The sequence below is a fragment of the Sceloporus occidentalis genome, unplaced genomic scaffold (assembly GCF_023333645.1).
Source record: "Sceloporus occidentalis isolate IW3139 unplaced genomic scaffold, rSceOcc1.0.p SCAF_22, whole genome shotgun sequence".
Classification (NCBI taxonomy): Eukaryota; Metazoa; Chordata; class Lepidosauria; order Squamata; family Phrynosomatidae; genus Sceloporus; species Sceloporus occidentalis.
In genome coordinates this window covers 12412055-12431503 of record NW_028317002.1, presented here as the reverse complement: position 1 = coordinate 12431503, position 19449 = coordinate 12412055, and the positions used below count along the sequence as shown (strand labels likewise).

Below are 19449 nucleotides of genomic sequence, written 5' to 3'. Positions count from 1 at the left end.
AACCATTTCTTTAGCGAGCCTAACATGTAACGTAACTAACTCCCTCATACAGCAGTAACATAGCTGTTACCTATCACAAGCAATTTCTACTTTAACGTTATTAGGTGCTAACATGACAGGTCACGTTCTTTTCCTGTGGCTTTTGCCGACTCTTGTCTGTATGACCCTGTGATATGTTAATGTGTAAAGCAGGAATTTCAGTGTGTAAAAGGTGGGTACAAAATATAAGACACAATATAAAAGAGGAGATGAGACATTAGATAGAAATATTTTCTGCATCATTCAGCCCCAGATGTGGCAAGAGTAGCGGAAGGTGTTGGAGGATGGAGATCATTATTTCTGCAGGTGCCATTGCTGCTCAGTCCTACACTGTCCACAGAAAGTGGCAGCGTGCAACTGCTGGTCTCCCCCACAGCGACCTCAGGAGAAGCCGGAGGCCCACTCAGGCCCTGCACCTTCTTGTTTAGGTCATTTCTCTCTGTTTGTAAAGCTCGACAGAGTTTTTCTAATTTCTGGATTTTTGCTTGTAAGGCTTCCTGCTCCTTGTCACGAACAGTTTTCTGAAAGAGAGAGGGGAAATGTTTCTCAGGGCTTCAAATTATATTCTTCTGCTTTTTGGGCCTCTTAGAAAAACTTAAAATAGGAAAAATATATCAAGGATGGGCATATTTGATCAGTAAATTTGTCAACAACATCCGGTTTCATTTTTTCCTATGAGTGTAAAAAGTAGTTGATTTTCCTTCTCACCTCCTCAGCCATCACAAGCAAAGCTTTATTGCTGCTCTCCCACCTGGAGCGATACATAGAAGTTTCTTTTTCAAGCTTCTTTATTTTCTTTGTCATCTGCATATAAAAAAAAAAGTGGACATCTTATCCTTAGTTCTACCCGGATTTTGGATGGACTAATGACATGTATACAATTCAAGCTCTTCTCTCTTTTAGCAAACTTTTATCATTGCAGAGGGCCTTTTTTCTCCCATTCTTCTCACCTTTTCCATCTCCTGTTTGAAGGTTGTGAAGACCTCATTGCTTTTAGATAAGGTGTTCTGAAACTCCTCAAATTTTTCTGTGTATAATGCCAACTGTGGGAAAGGAAAGTATAAGGCTCTAAACAACATGTTGGAATCCATTTTAGGTCAACTTCCTCAAAAATTAAACAAGACATTCATGGACTCTGAAAATAGCAATTCACAAATATATTACTCTTTCGGACACGGGAAATAAGAAATCTTACAACCACAATGCGATTATTCCCTACCTGCTGCTTAAGGTGGGTCTCCTGCTGTTTCATGAGCTCACACATACGTTGTGATTCCACGGCTTCTTTCAAGAGCTGGGGGCCGCAGAAGAAATAAAGGTCAAGTGCGTGACACGAGAATCCAAAGGCATGCAAGTGACCTGCTGATTTGGTTTCACCTTTTGAACTGTTTCATGTTTTCAAATAACCCACTTTTTTTAATACTTAATCATAGCTGTAGTCTTAATGGAAACACACACTAGCGAAAAAAATATTTAAGCAGTTTTAATATTTTTACCATTTATTCACTCGATCACTTGTCCTAAAGCTATTCATTGTATGCAGCTAAATCATTTCATATATTTCCATATGAAGCCACAGATCTTTACTATAGAGCATGTTTTATCATTTAGACTATTATATTACCTACCACAATGCAAGAACATGGAAAAAAATAAATTAAAGAACTTGTAAAGAATATTAGCGTTTTAATCTTTATTTGCTCTGTATTTTATCAACCTGGAACCATGCAATACCAAGAACACACAACTATTTATTTTTTAAATATTACTTTCCCCGTTTAAGAGTCACTTACAAAGTCTTTTTCTCTCTGATGTCGCTCCTCAACCTCCTTCAGCATTTCCTGAGCCTGCTGGAGCTTGGCATCCACAAGCTGCTGCTGCAGGTCCTTGTGTTTGAACACCTTATCAATACGCTTGCGAGGTAGAAGAAAAAAAAACAACAAATCTTAAAAGATGTATTTTGGTCTCCCGCAAAGGCTATAAGGTTTAGGTAGCCCCTTTTACAGGACACAAAATGAAGGGACAACACTAATAGCTTCTGTGTTTCATTGCACTCAACCCTCACTGCCCAACTGCTTAGTTTCCAGCTCAACAGTCCCTTTGTTTGACCTATTCAGAGTGCATCAGTCATCTTCCATTACCAGTAATCCTGCTACAGTTATGCATAAGAGGGCAAAAAGCTATTACTTGAGTTTACGGCTTTGTTCCATCAAACCAAGGTGGATCGTAAAGCTATTCTATTATACCTTACCAGCAGTGTTTAATTATGTCAAAACCGTGTAAAACAAATATTTTAACCATATTAACTGGATTTTATATAGATACATAGAATTTGGTGGCAGGTGACAACCATTCGCCCCATCTAATCTCCATTTTTCCCCCCAGATGCATAAAATTATGTTTGACATTCAATTTTGTGACAAAGGAAATGGATTAGGGTACATTTTTTTTCCCCCTCGCATAATTGCCAAAGAAAACACCAGAAATACTGGAAAACAAATAATCAAATGTTTCCATATTCCATCATGTAAGTTTCAGCATATTTATTGATCATACAGTTTTCCCACAATATCCAAGGGTCTCTCCTTTCCAATACACATTCACTAAAAAGCAGTAATCTGACTATGGAAAAGCATCAATTAGCCGTATGTCTGTATTGCCTATTCCATTTTAAAATGTAGCTAGCTCAAATGTTTTTAATGGGATAGCTGCTTGTATCAGGTTTTTTCTGCTGCAAACTCACCTCCTCCCTGAGCTCATACTGCTCAATCAGTTTCTTCAACCTATCAGCCAACTCCACATTCTCTTGACGTAATTTAGCATTGCGCTCATTGTGTTGTTCCATCTGTGTTTGGATATCATTGAGAGTCACCTGGAAGTGTGAAGTGACCTCTTTACGTTTCTCCTCCTCCTCCCTGGCTCGTTGCACACCCTCTTCCTAAATGGGTAAACAGAAAGCACACAACCAAACTGACTTCAAACAGCAGACATATTACTATGCCATGTACCTGCACACATCTACACAATAATGACAATAATCTGTACCCTCCATAAATGCTATTAGGAATCAGCAGGGTGAAATTATCTTTTTCAACAGGTTTAAAGCATACTTCATCATTACTTCTTAGAAGCAGACATAGTTCTAATAATAACAAAGTGGGAAACAAAAATAAAAAGGTTTTCCAAGCCTGCATGTGTCTATCTGAAGACTAGAGAGCATTGTTGAGGTGAAAAAAAAAAACTGATCTACACGGGACTTTAATATATCACAATTTTGAAGGAAAGGGCCTTGCTCTTACCACTGGACTGGGTGCTCTTGCATTATCAACCACTGATGTGCAGTGGAAAACACCAGCCTTTTCCATCACCAAGTGGGTCTGGCTGTTGCTAGGGCTATGAACAGGTCCAATGATCTCTGTGGGCTGTCAGCATGTTGATGTGTATGCCTACATTGCTGCTCTTTTCATTCACACATAATTGCTTCACTTAACCCATCACCTCAGAATACTCCACACACTTGACTTCCCATACCATTGTTTAATGAATACACAGGCATAGAAGCCTACATATTGTGTGGTACTGTACCTTTAAGGTGCGATTATGCCTTTGAAGCTCTCTGCACAGACTCTCCAGTTTACTGCGGGCTAAGATAGCTTTACTATGTTCATTACGGAGCTGGTCCTCCTCTTGGATGAGCTGTGTCTGCTTTTTCTGCAGAATCCTCATCTGTTTCTGGGATGTCCTGTGCTCCTCCAGCTTTGGAAGAAAAAAGGGTGTTAATCACATCACAGTCTCCTTGGAACAATGTAATGTATCTCCAGCTCTGTCCCAACCCAAGACAGAACCTTCTACCACTTACCAGCTCGGCATATTTCTTGCACAGGGCAGCCAGTTTTTCCTCGGGGGTGCTAAGCGTATTTAAAGTCTGCATTAATAATGTAATTTCTTTTCCTACAAACAAAAAAAACACACTTTAGTATACACAGTGGAACCACAAATTCCCTAAGGACCAGCTCTGTAAAGCAGCCAATATATACCCATTTAAGCAATTCGGTAGGCTTTAATGTTAAACGATTCATAGTAGTGGATTTATATGATAGTAGCGTATCCTATTCTTCAGTGTCACCCCTGGATTGCATGTTTTGATTTCCCTGCCTGCAATTTTATTTCACGTCTAGAGTTGTACATATGTACTAGGGCTGGCAATCTATTAGCTTGTCACTATATTTTACAGTACAATACTCTAAATAGTAAAACTCTTTCAGGGACTGTTATGCCTTTTCCCCTTAAAGCGTCAGCATTTGCTTCTTTTCTGACTTTTTGCAAAAGAAGTGATGTTTACTGCCCCATTGGTTAATCAATTGAAAAGCACATAAGAGGCACAAAATACTGTGCAGATAAATGAAAGACTTCAATATGTTGTATACAGAATAGAAGGTATGGAAATAGTGTGACATTACCGCTCCTTTAAAGCACATATTACACTTTTACTAAAAAGCATAAAGTGGTAAAACATGATTAACCTCTGGGTGGATAAGTCCTCAAAAAGCAGATCTGAGTGGAACATTCATCTACCAAACAACAATGAACAACCTGCTTGTGCAAAGCACACCAATACATATAGTACAGTATAAAAAGTGCAGATTGAGAAGGTTTCTTTCAGATATTATGGAGAGCAATGAAGGTTGCAAGCAAACCCATATGCCTCTAGAAATCATACCTGTGCCAAAACATCAATAGAATATCTAATTTATCCACTGTTGTGATTTGTCATTTATGGTATTTTTGGCTTTATTTATAGAGAATGTCTCTGTTTGCTGACCACATAACATTGGAAGTATATATATGTTCCTTTACATTACTGTCTTTTTTAATCATTTGCTTAGTAGAGGAATTTAGCATGACCTGTAGAGGCTGCATGCTAAACATTTACATAACTACATGTTATGGTTATTGGAGGTTACTCTATGATGTTTATTTCATGAGCCCCATTGGCACTACCATGCAGAGTGGAGTCTTCCAGGATGTAACCCTTCATAAAGTGTTGGGAGAGGACTTCCAATTGTACAGTACAGAAACCATAGGTAGTCAGCTTTGTCAAGGTGGCAAAGCTTTACTCCCTTGAGGCATTTAACATGCTATCCTAAGCAAAAACCAAGATCCAACTGTTTGCCGATGAGTTGAAGTAAGAGGAAACATTTCATTGTTCCATCTCAACCGTATTATGAAGGACCAACCCTGATAATATTATCCTGACTTTCGCTGGCACTGCATTACACATAATAAACAAACATAAATGTCACTGATTTAGCTATGCATTAGCTTGGTCCTTCATGCAGGAGAAGCTCACTGCAACTGACTCTTCAAGATTCTTATGGAAGTTGGTAAGATGAAATATTTCATCTCTATGCATGGTTATAAAGTGAATAAACCCCTGCTTCTGCCTGAACTCTTTATGATCATACAGACACATTCGGTAACACTCACCAAGCCCCTTAGCTTTCTTCTTGTCTTGAACACGCTTATGATCTTTGTCAGGGTCTTCCACAGTCCTGTTATCCTCTGCACCCTGCAGTTCCTCCTTTACCCCATTAGCTTCTGGTACTATCAACTGGGCATCACCATTTCTAGCAGGCTCAGGGGGGACCCTGTCTGTTTCCTCCGGGTCTGCCGCCCCTTCCTGCCCATCATCAACGCAATACGTGCTTAGTATGTCCTCCAGTTGCCTACTAAGCTCTTCAGAAACATCACTCGCAGCAAGTGGAAGACTGGGAGCGCCCTCTCCTATAAAAACAACAACAAAAAAGTGTCAGGGTTGACAATAATGCTAACGAAGACCGTGTTATCTATTGGCATGCCTTGAACACCCAACAATGAAATTGCTTTTTAACAGCCGGACAAGCCAGTTTTTGGTGTGGCACAACGGTTAATTCTAAAACTTTTATTACCCAGCTGTAAACATAATCTGATTTTTTTCTTCCTCTTAGACTACAAAAACTTAACTTTTGAGCACAAAGTGTAAAGTCAGACAAAACGGGTAAAAAGGAAATAATTAAACATACATATAGTTCTCAGGCTATTCAAGGAGCCTGCAACATGACAAAAGGGGAATAGTGCAGTTCACTAATGAAAACACAACTAAGTTTGAAGAGGGTAGGCTTGAACACTTAAACAAGCTGCATTGTGCAAAGTGTGTCTTAACACAGGCAAACTGCCAAAGGGCGATACTTGCCTTGGCCAGCAGAAGCACCATTGTGGCACACATCAGTACACAGCGGTTCGGAAGGTGGTGGCGGCTCTAGGTTCTGTGTGTTTGTAGGCGCCACTGCCGGACACGAAGCGGGTAAGAGTCCGGTACTCTGGGAACTTTCTAAATCTTGATCCTTCATTGTGTTTACCTAGAAAGCAAAACGACCACATAATTCGCTGGGTTTCCGTCCATGTATGAGGACGTTAGACAACTTGTATCCTGCAAGGATCATGGGAGAGTGCAGAATAGGACATTCAGACATTTATCAGATATAGCTGCATGTTTAATTACTGCAACCAACCAGAAAGGCTGTACATTAGAAGCAGTAAATAGGAAAGAAGTATTGAGTTTCAATTAGCGGCTGTGCGCTTCGATATACTTTTAATGCTACGTATACAAATTTAGCTAAAACTATCAAAATTAACCTCGATAAATACATCTTGACTTTGCTTATTATGCAATTTAAACACATAAAATTGTACCTTAACCTATCCTTGGGCGTACTGAGCTCACCTAACAGAGTTGACTGATCCTGTACACTCTTTTTCCGGAAGCCAACAGCAGAAACAGAGGCCCTGAGCCGGACATGCCTCAGCCAATCAGACATAGCCATCAGTTCAAGCAACCAATCCTCAAACGAGGCGGGACTAACGGAATACTTCCCTTCCCAGAGCTACGTTTGTGCGCTTTACAAGGGAGCTGTTTATGATTGGTGGAAAGGAGTGCGACTGATCCTAAGCATTCTAGGGCGGGCTTTTCGCCGCGGAACTAAAGACTACAACTACCGGCATGCTTTGCTTGAGCTACTGTAGTACGCCTTTATGGATGAGTTTGAGGCATGTGATAATGAATTGACCTTGGGTTGGGTTAGTTATTTTGTGTGCTTCTCTACTGCCATGTATAGTCATATTTTGCAGCGCGGGGCTGATTAGCAGCCATTTTAATACACGTTGATTGATTACGTACTAGAGCTTTTTTAGCTCTTTGCATTATACAACGCGGAGTGTTACAAGCGGAAGGAGTTTGTCGCTTCATATTATATCTTCCTAAACGTAGCTGCAAACGCTTGTGCCCCAAATAGCCTGCAACTGCTTGTCACAGATTTTAATAAAAATGTGAATTTCTCGTTTATGCTTAAAATCAGTAACTTAGACTAAGGCCCCCTTTTCCTTCTAAATGGCTAAACATAAAAATATCCGGATATACATTTTACAGGGTGATATCGTTTGATATTTATTAAACCTAGTAAAACATTGACGAGATTTTTTTGGACAGTAGAACACTGTGATACATTACGAGCTGTTAGAAAAGGAAGACACCAGGGGAGGAACAAGGGCCACTTGGAAGGTAGGTTTGACTCAGTAGCTAGGAGAGGTAGGGATCATCTTCCTGTTCTTACTAATATTTTTATTAAAGATGGGGTGATTGCATCGCTGTTAAAAAAAACCCCTGCCTTACAAATGGCACACTGAACATTAAATAATAATGTTACCGAGCGCTGCCACTACTTACCTGAGGATAAGCGCATGTGAATACTTTAGGCTATGTATAGTGTGTATAATCAGGAACTGCCCAGGCACTCAGATGGTTAAACCCCCACACCGGGTATAGAGATCTCGCCTTCGATAGTCCTGGATTTGTCTCCTAACCCTATGAGGACAAAGGTTTTTTACACTTACGCGTGACAGCATTTTCCCTTTTTTCCTGCTATTTCCTTGTCCAACCGTAATTTTCCTCTTCCTCATTTACTATTCATGCAAAAAAATTTTTTTTCTTAGGACAAGATAGTTTTCTTCTAAACCCATATAGTTTTACCTGTTGCACAGCTAGTGCAAATGGAAACTACAAAATATATTCATATACCAGTTTTGATACCCAAATAAAGGATTTTCCATAGGATAAATATTAAGACCTTCATGACGTTCCATGCCGCCATGAAATGGTGTAAACGAAAACCATGACAGCATTGTTATTATTATCTTTTATTTATATAGCGCCAACAATTTACACAGCGCTTAATACAATACATATATTTAAGGGATATGACAAGACGAGAATTGACAGACTAAGACAAACCGATACATTAGGTGGAGAGAGCCCTGCTCGCAAGCTTGGGACATTATGATTAACCCCTTCAATCCCCTATAGACGTACCGGGACGTCCAAAAAACGCCCACAAAGAAACCCCTATGGACGTCCCGGTACGTCCAGCGTCAGGGACACATCCCTGCCGCTGCACGGGAGACCAGGCTGTCGTTTGACAGCCTGGACTCCCCCCTGGCAGCAGAAGCCGGCATCGCCGGCTTTCTGCTGCCCGATCTCCCGTAACAGCTTCCGGCATGAAAGCCGGTAAGCTGTTACGATTGAAAGTGCCCGATCGCGCAGTTGCAAACGCGCGATCGGGCATTCCCTTCCGGGTTACGTCACTGCTGACGTAACCCAGAAGGTCATCGGAGGACAGGATATCCCCAGCGTCGAGGCACAGAGACGCTGCACAGACCTGCATAGAGATCACAGTGTGATCGGTGCAGGGGGATCGCGGGGAGGGGAGTGAGAAACCATCTCTCTCACTCCCCCTCCCGTCCTGAAAGAGAAAAGCAGAAAAAAAAAAGTTAATTCATTTAAAAAATATTAAATAAATCATTAAAATAATAATATCTATAATACAAAAAAAATTATAATGTGAGCTGTGATGTCATTGTGACATCACTGGCATGTTCAGGAGGTCCCTAGGATGACCTCTAACCATTTCTGTGTAAAAATATATAAAAATAAAAAAAAAATGTAAAAAAATTAAAATAAAAAAAAATATATATAAAAAAAGATAAAAAAATTATTAAAAAACCTTACTTCCCATTGCCCTAGCATAACATCTAGCCAGTATAACCCTTCTGCCCCCGTTCACAACCCCCAAACCCGTTAAGCCATAGGCATAAAAATTATACAAAATTGTACACCTTATAGTATGCTCCCTGGTGCTGGGAAAGTCTGGAAAATCTATATAAATTAGGTATTTCTGAAATCAGGACACCTGAATTAATAAACTTGGAGGGGATTTTCCATCACTTTACCTAATTTTGTTTGGATTCAGAGGGAAAGTGTAAAAAAAAATTAAATTTTCTAATCTTCGCTAGTTTTTACTAAATTTCTTATTCTAAATTTTCAGCTAATCATCCAACTATGGTATCAAACGAAAGCTCTATCTCTCCTTGAAAAAACAATATATAGTTTATATGGGTACACTATTCACAGGAAAAGATAATCATCGCTAAACCGACATACCCCAAAAATGGCAAAATTGCTCTGGGCTTTGAGGTACCAAAAACCCCTGGGATTGAAGGGGTTAAAGCAGTGGTGCACGCATCATGCGCTCTGCTACCCAACAGTTCCCGGTGCAGGGGACCACCTGGCATACAAAACAGTTGTCAGGAACCATCATTCACTCCCCCTGGGCTGGAAGCCTCACGCGATCACGTGAAAACACAAGACTTCCCTTATGGATGGAAGCCTTGTGTCTACACTACAGCCAAGGTTCCATTCGTAAGCAGTGAGTGCTGCTGATCTTTAAGAGACTGATGCGGAGCCTCAGAAAATATTTTTTTTTAAATGGCTGTCTGGTACCATGCCACAAAATGTAAAATACATTTTAAAGATTAATGTGCCAACAGGTTGACAGCAAATCAATAGTCATCAGCTTGTTGGCACCATGGAAAGACAATTTGATGGCATGAAGAGGATCAGACATTATGTCATTGCTCCCCCATCACCTAGCATATCACAAAATCAATCACAAATGAAAAGAAATACAAAAAAATACCCTACACTCACGTTTTATAAACATTTTCAATGTTTTCCATAGAAATGGGCTGATGACTGTCTGTGGATTACATCTACCATCACCCTCAACCAGGCCAATGTTGAAGGTGATGAGAGTTGCAATTCACCTTTTTATCTTAACTCTGTTTGCTTCATATTATGTCATTTAAACCTTTATTTTGTGTCATAGTTTTCCCTGTAGATTTCAAAAAAATATACAACATATACATTATTTCAGTAATCTGGAGTGGAATACAAAAACACTTTGGGGATTTTTTTGGGCCCTTGCACATAACCTGTGCAAAAATGCTAACCAACCCAAAACTGTTTTTACAGAGAAAAAGAAAAAAAAGTGGCTGCCTCAGACCATTCTCTCTCCTTCCCAGTAGGCATTACAATAAGTATGGTTTTCGTGGCATCAGTCAAACCCAGACTTAAGATGTCAAGAGAGTGAAACGTGATCCATCACCCCAGAGAACACACTTCCATGGCTCCTGAATCCAGTGAGGGTGCGCTTTATACCTCTCCAGCAGCCGCTTGGCATTGGGTGAGGATCTTCGGGTTTTGTGCAACTGCTCAGGCATGTAAACCCATCAAGATTGTAAGCTTGCGAGCAGGACTCTCTCCACCTAATGTATCGGTTTGTCTAAGTCTGTCAATTCTCATCTTGTCGTACCCCTTGAATCTATGTATTGTATTAAGGGCTGCGTAAATTGTTGGCGCTATACAAATAAAAGATAAGTTCATGAGGCTCCCAGAGCATAGTTCTTGTGCTGATGTTGGTTCCAGGGTCAGTTTGGAACTCTGTAGTTAGTGATGCTTCAGCAGATTGGTGATTTTTATGCACTACACAACAGCAGTGATCTCAGTTTTCATGGTCTACTGCTTTATTACTCTTGTACACTTTCATTTCACAATACAGTGTAGCACAAAGGACCAGTGCAATTCTAGAAGAACTGGCATTTCACTGACTAAGACAATGACTGCATTTGTTTTGGCAAGTTTTGGGGACGCTACTAGGCCAACATTGGGACCTTCACATTTCAGTTCTTCAAACTTGGCATTTTCAGAGTGCTTCCTTGGGATTATATCCTATTTGTGAGTTTACCAGCCACCAAATTAGAATTACCCCCATCAAAGTATATATGTTTAGGAATAGTAGGATGACCCAGAGTATCCAACTGTGGTCACCAATACTTTCATTGCAAACGTGTTTTGGATTTATGGCAAATACAGTATGTGCTACTGCAATATCCCACATGCAATTTCATGAAGTCGGAAAGGCACGGGGGGGGGGGGGGGTTACGAAACAACAAGAACACCGTTCTTGCATCCTTACAGGGTGCAGGACGTTTCTTAAGACTTGGTCCCTGCATCCCTTTCACTGGTGTCTGGACTGTTTGCGTTTGGTACGGGTCCTGGTACAAACCACCTCCAAGAGAGCTACCCCAAGATGAGATATAAAACTTGAGGGATAAGTGACATTTAAGTAATAACAGCACTAAAAACAGTTTTAGTCGACACTACACCCATGTTGTCACAGCATTGTGTGCAAAAGTCTCACAAGTGCAATATTCTGAATATTTAAAGCTTTTAGAAGTAGTTTTAGTCTATGGTCTAGAAAATGATGCAGATGCACCACACAGTCTTTATACCAGTTTAACCAACGTGAAAGACAAGAATGAAGCAGTAGGAAGCCAACTAAATATGTTTTAATTCAAGTAAATATGTCACTTTCGACATCTCACACCAGTGCAGGCCACAGTCACAATGTATCAGAGAGAAGGGAAATGTCTGGGTGTTGGTGACACCACAGGAAATACCAGATGTAAAGCAGCACTCAAAGGCATTTGGCTCTTGTACAAAATCATCTAGGTGTGTAATGCTCTTCACACCCTATAATCTGTACTTAAATCCAGTAGAAATGTGGCCCCTGGAAGGGTTAATATCTGCAAAGCTGACCGTGGGAAGCAGTAAATGTAATAAGGCACTCAGGAATTGGAATTACCACTAGGTTCCCAGAACACTTTCAGGGATAAATAACTATAATGGACCTTGGGTAACCTAACCCCTGATTAAACATCTGCTGTGTAGACTTTCAAAATGGTAACATAGCAGCGTGTTTCCACTGAAAAAAATCTGTATATTCCAAAAGGAAACAAATTCCACCCACCCACAGGACTTTATGCACTCCCTTTAAGCAATATTACTTATTTATTTTTTAAATACCGATATATTCCCCCCCATCAAAAAAAAAAAAAAAAATAGCAAAAAGTTTTATATTTGCTTCTGCATCTTACCCCATAACACAAAAAGGACACACTGCGCACTTCTTTGTAATCTTTTGAATGCCAATTACATTTTCTCTTATCACCTCCCCTAGCCAAAAAAAAAAAAAAAAAGGAAAAGTTACAAGGACCGTTAAAAGCATAGAACTATCAGCGGCAGGTCAGTGTGTGACTAGATGGTCCTTCCAGCAAGCAGCAAAGTTTGAGCTCATGGAATATATACCCAGGCTATCCAACACTGGGCAGAATCACAGCTTTCTCCACATGAACAAACCAAGAGCTTGTAGAGGAAACCGGTCCTTACAAACAATGGAGCATATAACTCCAGAATGCACGGTTGCTTCCTTAACTCATTTTCTCCACACGGCACATTAGATGTAGAGGTATGGGGATTTTGGATGTCCGACGGTGCCTCGGCTCACAGCTGAAAGCCCTCCATGGGGGCTTCGGTCTGCTGGAAGATGTACTGCTGCTGAGAATCATCTACAGATGGGACCAGTTGGGGGTCATCCTCCTCCACCCCAAAGTAGTGTTCTATCAGCTCAAAAGCTTTCTGGTAAATCTCCTGATTCTCATGGCTCTGTAAAAACTCTATTTTGTCCAGACCTGTAGGAAGATCAACATTAACATGTCACTAAATTCTACCGAACTCTTGAGTTCTACCCATAATTGTAATTTGCGTTTCTTAAAAAATACACACTTGTGGCTGAACAGTCATTCATCTTTGGTTAATTGAACAAGTAAAGGCATTCTTAGGTTTCAAAAGTTACATGGATTCGGGTTTTTTCCAGCATGGATCATTCATGTTTTTGTTTTGCCTCAATGCCACCGTTTTCCCCTTTTAACTGTATGGCCATGCAAAGCCTTTTTGTATTTTATATATTTTTATGATTATTCCTCTGTAGAGGACACAGATGCTGTACCCATGCTTTACCATGTTTTTTTTATTCAGGTGGCCCATGTCAGGCAGAACCCCCAGAGACATATCCTTCGATATCTGTGGTATCCAATTCCATGAAAAAAGAGCGTCTCGGTGACCACAGGACTGCCTGTGTTCAACCATCACTATCACCCTCTGTTTTCTCGGATTCTCTGCAATTTCTTTGGACTCAAATACCCCCTTCCTCCCAATGTTTACTATTTACCTTTTCCATTATACTTCACAATAATCAATGTACCCCACTTCTTCACATTATCTATATTCACAAATTCTCAACAGTACCCCCCCCACATACCTGGAAACCTTCTGATACAATTGTTACCTCTTGTTTTGTCTATCCTCAAAACTTCCTCCCATCTATTCCTTAAGCAAAATGTAAAGTCTCACCATATGCTTCCTCAATTAGCCCACAGTATGGGTTCACTCCATTGCCACCCTGTTTTGCTTCTTGATCTCCGAGTCGTAAGATATTTTCTAGTCCATTCAGAGCCACCTGCACTATTTTTGAGTCCATTACAGTAAGAAGGTCACACAGAGGTTTAATGCAGCCCAGATTTACCAGATACCTATGAAAGATACACACAGTTACATCACTTGATTGGAAATCCAACACAAATATTAATGTTCTACACACGTCTCAAACACTGAACGTTAGAAGGCATTGCTAAAGATACTGGAAGATACCTGATCTGTTCTGGGGTGCCCCCTGATGTGGCATTTGTGATAGCCCACGCAGCTTCCTTGCGAGTGCGAAATTCTGCTTTCTGTAAAATTTCAATCAGGACTGGAAAGATGTTAGCATCGGCAACAGCCTGCAACAAAAGAACACTTGTAACCAGAAACTGGTGCATACAGCACAATTGACAGTTTGTATTTTAACTTCTGCCATTTATAAAATAAAATTAAAAAAATTACCAAAAATCTCAGCCATTGCTTCCCTGGGCTGCGAGCCTTAAGCAGGAAGGCACTAGGTTTTATATCCAGAGTCATTTATCAGACCCACCATGTGCAAATGCCCTACTAGTGCCAGAGAACCGTGCTGCAGCACGCACAAATCTCTGCTTCCTTGTGGTTATCACCATTATGGATGAAAACAACCAATTCCTGTAACAATACGCACAAGGACATTTTTAGCATGGCTACGGCCAGTCTGCCATTTCCATACTTTGGGCTTTATGTACTTTAGTTGCAATCCCTTTGCATCAATCATGTTCAATGCAGCAACGATTTTTGGGTTACATTAAATTCGTTGGACCAGCAAGATTTTAAGTGAAAGTCATTGTAGAATATAAAATAAATATAATAATTTAAATAAGTACATTATTGTATTCCTTAGGATAATACCAACTGCTCTGATATTACTAGAATGCCATCTTTAACATTTTTTAAAATTCTTAATTTATGCTTTTATCAATATATCCAAAAGGAAAACTCGCAGTAGCAGTGTGCAGCTTTTCTCCCAAACCTTCTCTCCAGGACAAGTAGGGCCTTCTTTTACAATCATAATAGTTGAAAACCACTGCTCTACACAGTAGTTGGTAGAGCTGAACAATTACCTAATTTATGCTAGGCAACATCCCCCGAATACAGTAATACCTCACATACATATATTTTATGTGTGCAAGAGGGTCACATCCATACTTTACATGCCACCCTATATTATACATTTATGAATACTACTGGCTTAAGGGGTTTACATTTTTTTTTTTTACTTGTAGTGGTAGGGCTAAATGATATTGGGGCACCTACCTGTGCAGCATGCATTGAGATCCCTTTGGGGATCTTTCATACATTTTAGAGGTCATGGTGACACTGGGCCCAAATAGTTATTTTATTAAATTTTTCCCTTCATTTGTTTCATCTCATCTATGCTAACCACACTGTTAGCACTACATTGCTGATGCCAATATGTGCAGTCAGCCAATCACCAGGAGGATCAATCTAATCGCATGATATAACTTATATGACAATGTACCACCACTTGCTCAGCTACCCACAACTAGTTTGAAAGCCAGCGATGCTACTACTGCCGACATAGGAGAGTTCAGGCTGATCTCGTGTAGCGGCAAGGAGATGTCTCTGCACCAAAGTCAGGACGTAGCGGTATGTCCCAAGGGGAACAAACGGGCAAAGTGAAGCTCAATATTCAAACAGATACTGCCAGAACCATTTAAAGTGAAAGTGTCCCCAGCAGGTCTATCCGGGTTAACTACCTGTATCTGAGCTCGGTTTCCAGCTGTGATATTTGAGATAGTCCAACAGGCTTCTTTGCGGATGGATTCTTTTGGGCTGCTTAGGAGGTGCAGGAGGCAGGGGAGAGCTGAACAGTTCAGGATGACCTAAAATATATTAGCAGTTTGGAATAAGCAACAAAGAATAACTTTACTAACAGAGATTGAAATAGCATGTAGCTTGGGAACCCACCACCACAACATGCCTTTTTATAAAGATGAAAGAAAACAAAAGCCCAGTGAATGCGTGCCATAACAAACAAACAGTGTAAGCTTTATAAACAAGGTATACGTGAACAACTAGATAAGTTGTGCTTTGTCCAAAATATATGACTAAAAGCTCTTATGTGCTGTGTATTTTTGTTGCTAATGTTATATTACAGATGGCCACTGCTCTAGGCCAGGGTCTCAGACAAACCCCCAAGACATTCCCCTGCAGTGTCCTCCTTCTCTGCTGAACACAGGGTAATATCCCTGTGACTTGAGGTAACCTGTGTTGGCTAGGTAACCTGCCAACACAGCCACGACCACCCTTGTAACCAGCTCATTAAGCGGTAGGGCTGTAGGGAGCTAGAAGAAAACTAGAGCTGGAATTGAACGCAATACAGAATGGATGTTCTCACTCTTGCCATATTCTGCTACCAAGTGTTTGTTTCTTGCTTATTTGTGGGTCTCACTCCATTACCTATGAACATAGCCTAACACATGTCCTTGACTGTAACTAGGTTGTGGTGCTTTTAATGTACCTTACCTGGGTCTGGATATCGTCTCCTGTGACAATATTTCCTACAGCTCTTAGGGCAGGTGACGCTACCTTGTAATCATTGTGCCTGAATACAGAAAGAAAGGTTGTTATTTGGGAGTGAGACCCAAACTAATATGGTTATACTGGAAATCAATGAAAGGCTAAGATGCATCAGAGTAGACATTTTAGTTTTATAATTAGAAAAGTATTTGAAATATTTTAAGTATGTAGAGTATAATCTACAGTCTGTAGTTAGGATTAAAAGAACACTACTAGTCCCTTAGCCCCGCTACCACCTTTGGGCATCACCATATGTTCCCAGATTTATGCAACTACATTGTGGAAAATACAATCTCCAATGTGCCAAAAAAGCCAAATTAACAGAATTCTAACTTTTTTCACTTAGTTTGTACATTTAGTTGCTGTACTGTTGTATACCTTTCCCGACAAAACCTAAAAAAAAACCACATTTGTATAGTTTTGAAGCAGATATGAAATTCGTATATTGGCACATTTATGCCTTTCATTTTTTCTGTCCCCAAATAGATGCTCAGAGCGCATTTGTCCACCTCTCTCACTAACATTAGGAGTTCCACAAGCCTGCGGCAGACTCCAGAGTCTATGACTGCTTGGATCTTCTCATTAGGACCATCGGACAGATAAGAAAGTGCCCAGCATGCATCTGCTAACAGGTCTGAGTCGCTGCTGAATAGGAGACGCGACAGCACAGGAAGACACTGACACACCTAGAAAGAGAGAGAGATTGTTTACATTGAGACACAGCACAAGCAACATATTTGGAAATATATTGAAGACCACCACCTAAAGTGGAAAGAGTAACCCCCCCCCCCCAAAAAAAAAAATACAACAAAATAAAAGGATAGTTACTTTTTCAAAGTCTGGAGGTGGGTTCTTCCCTCGACACAGGTTAGACAAAGCCCAGACTGCATTCCTGGTCATCGTGAGACGTGTCGATTTGGTGAGAAGACTACAAGAAACAAGGACGGAGAACATGTGTCATTGTCCAGGATCCCAGACACGTTACATTCATATGCAGTGAGCATTTCATCTTCTTTGTGTACTTACTTCAGCAGAGGAGGGAGGATGTCACAGCTTAGTACATAGTCTCTGCAAACTGAGCTGTCACCTGCAATGTTTCCTAGTGCCCATACAGCCTTAAACAAACAGGGAGAGAATACATTTATTAACTCAGCATCAAGTAACAAAACAGAGGGATGAAAATATACACAAGTACAAACAGATGCACTGGACAAATGGCTCTTTTTTGAAAGAGGAAGACATACAAACCAAAACTAAAAAGTCAAAAGGAAGATGTGACACATTTGCAACCAGACCTGTTCCTGAACGTCCTCATATTCAGAATTTAGCAGCATGATGAAAATGGGCACTGCCCCTGCTTCTATCACTATCTTTGTCTGCTGCGAAGTACCAGACGCTATGTTGGTGAGAGCCCACGCAGCTTCAAACTGAAAACAAGTCAACACAAGATCAAAATAACAAACAAACAAACTCTCGCTCTTTACCCCATTTGACCTATACCTGTAATGTGTAGTTATCACTCTTCTTCAAGAATTCCACAAACCGTTCCACCACTCCTGGTGCATTGATCACCTCATCTATTGGAGGGTTTGGCTCTAAAACAAAAAAATTTTGTAGTGTCTTTTTATTGTACAATAAAATTATTTGTTATTGTAGTATGCAATGAAAACACGTTTCCTGCTCTACAGGGGTGAAGAGTAACGAGACCTACCAATAGACCACTGAAAACATGTAAAACATGAAGACTACGTCATCAATATTTGCTTTAATTTACCATGTAGTAAGATATGTAGGTATTCAACAATGAAAGACAAAAGAAAATACTTCCCATTGCAGCTCTCGCAGTCTAGAATGCATTACAAGACTCCTTCTCTCATTACCTTTAGAGAGCAGCTTCCGAAATTTCTGTGTTGTAGCCAGTTGGACGTCCGGATCATCAGACAACAATAACGCCACCATTTCACGTGTGATAACGCCATCCTGCAGAAACCAAGATCTAATGAAACGATGAGGGAAAGTGTGCACTTGAAATACAGAAGAATATAGCAGCACAAAGAAAATTCTTATGACAAATATATTTTCAACGTTGAACAACAAATTGCCGTGTTACTTCAGACGTACCCCAACAGCAGTTGTGGAACTGACATAAGAGTCCATCAAGGGCCCATCAAACACAGAACTGTCTTCTGCTGCCAACTCGACATTTCTGCGCTTAAAGAGCTAAATTAAAAAAAGGTAAACATGTTACATGCTTTATTTGTGCTGTCAAAGGCATATTTACAATCATGCTTGCACTCACATATATACATATCTAACAGATAAAAAACTGTTTTAATCAAACAAAAAAAATCTTCACATTATATAGGAACAGACTTCTGAAAATTATTTCAGTTATATTTAAACAGAGCTGTATACGATTTTTTTGTCAGTTGCACATTGTAAGCAGGCGTTAACAATTTTCATACAATTAACTATTTACTGGGCACAATATTTTAGACAAGTTTGCAAATATCTGAAGATCCGGTGCAACAACCCCACTCTACCAGTGTAAGAAATGTGACATAAATCAGAACCATCCATACCTGCTGCTCACGTTTCTGCTTGCGGAGCTGAATTCCCTCTTCTTCTCTTCGCCTTCGCATCTCTTCAGGGTTTAGAGCTTTGTTCTTGTAGCTCTTCATGCGACTGTTGTCCTTGCCAGGGCTCGCCATGGTATCTGTATAAAAAATGTTTTTTTTTTAAATTATGTAAATTGGTGCTAGATTTCAAAACAATAATCCGGACCAATCAATTTAATATCTATACAAAAAGAAAGCGGATCGGGACCGAAATACATTATGTATTAGTTTCACAGACGGTGCACCAAAACTTTCCAAGTTATTTCTCAATGCAAAGGTTCGTATGAAGGCATACAAAAGAAACCGTAGTGAAAGGCATATTAAATTGCCTATATACTGCGTTAACAGTTTTCTCATAATATTCACCAAAATACACTTAACCTGTCTCTCTATGATTTGTTGTTCAATCTAAGCATTACAAATCTTAGAAACTCCTAGAATGACAAGCAATGATAATACAGA

At 40.1% G+C, this 19449-nt stretch overlaps 2 protein-coding genes across 4 annotated transcripts; both read right to left on the bottom strand.

The window, feature by feature from the left end:
* Nucleotides 1–278: 278 nt before the first annotated feature.
* Nucleotides 279–6902, bottom strand: LOC149301076 (alpha-taxilin-like). Its single transcript, XM_089484604.1, has 10 exons — nt 6803–6902; nt 5527–5823; nt 3899–3990; nt 3625–3795; nt 2783–2977; nt 1833–1952; nt 1259–1333; nt 990–1082; nt 748–843; nt 279–560 (listed from the first exon to the last, which is right to left on the bottom strand). The coding sequence occupies exons 1-10, from the start codon at nt 6900–6902 to the stop codon at nt 279–281; spliced, it is 1521 nt and encodes a 506-aa protein (XP_089340730.1).
* A 5909-nt stretch (nt 6903–12811) lies between these two features.
* On the bottom strand, nt 12812–19080 carry LOC149301075 (importin subunit alpha-7-like). Of its 3 annotated transcripts, none has more exons than XM_089484433.1 (13): nt 18952–19080; nt 18480–18589; nt 18250–18365; nt 17870–17964; nt 17665–17796; nt 17396–17484; nt 17198–17297; nt 16892–17055; nt 16316–16394; nt 15547–15672; nt 14018–14145; nt 13721–13899; nt 12812–12999 (listed from the first exon to the last, which is right to left on the bottom strand). In XM_089484433.1, the coding sequence occupies exons 1-13, from the start codon at nt 19078–19080 to the stop codon at nt 12812–12814; spliced, it is 1635 nt and encodes a 544-aa protein (XP_089340559.1). The 3 variants fall into 3 exon arrangements, with proteins under 3 accessions (XP_089340559.1, XP_089340560.1, XP_089340561.1); XM_089484434.1 differs by having other exon boundaries at nt 18250–18349; nt 18491–18589; XM_089484435.1 differs by having other exon boundaries at nt 18250–18349; nt 18497–18589.
* Nucleotides 19081–19449: the final 369 nt, after the last annotated feature.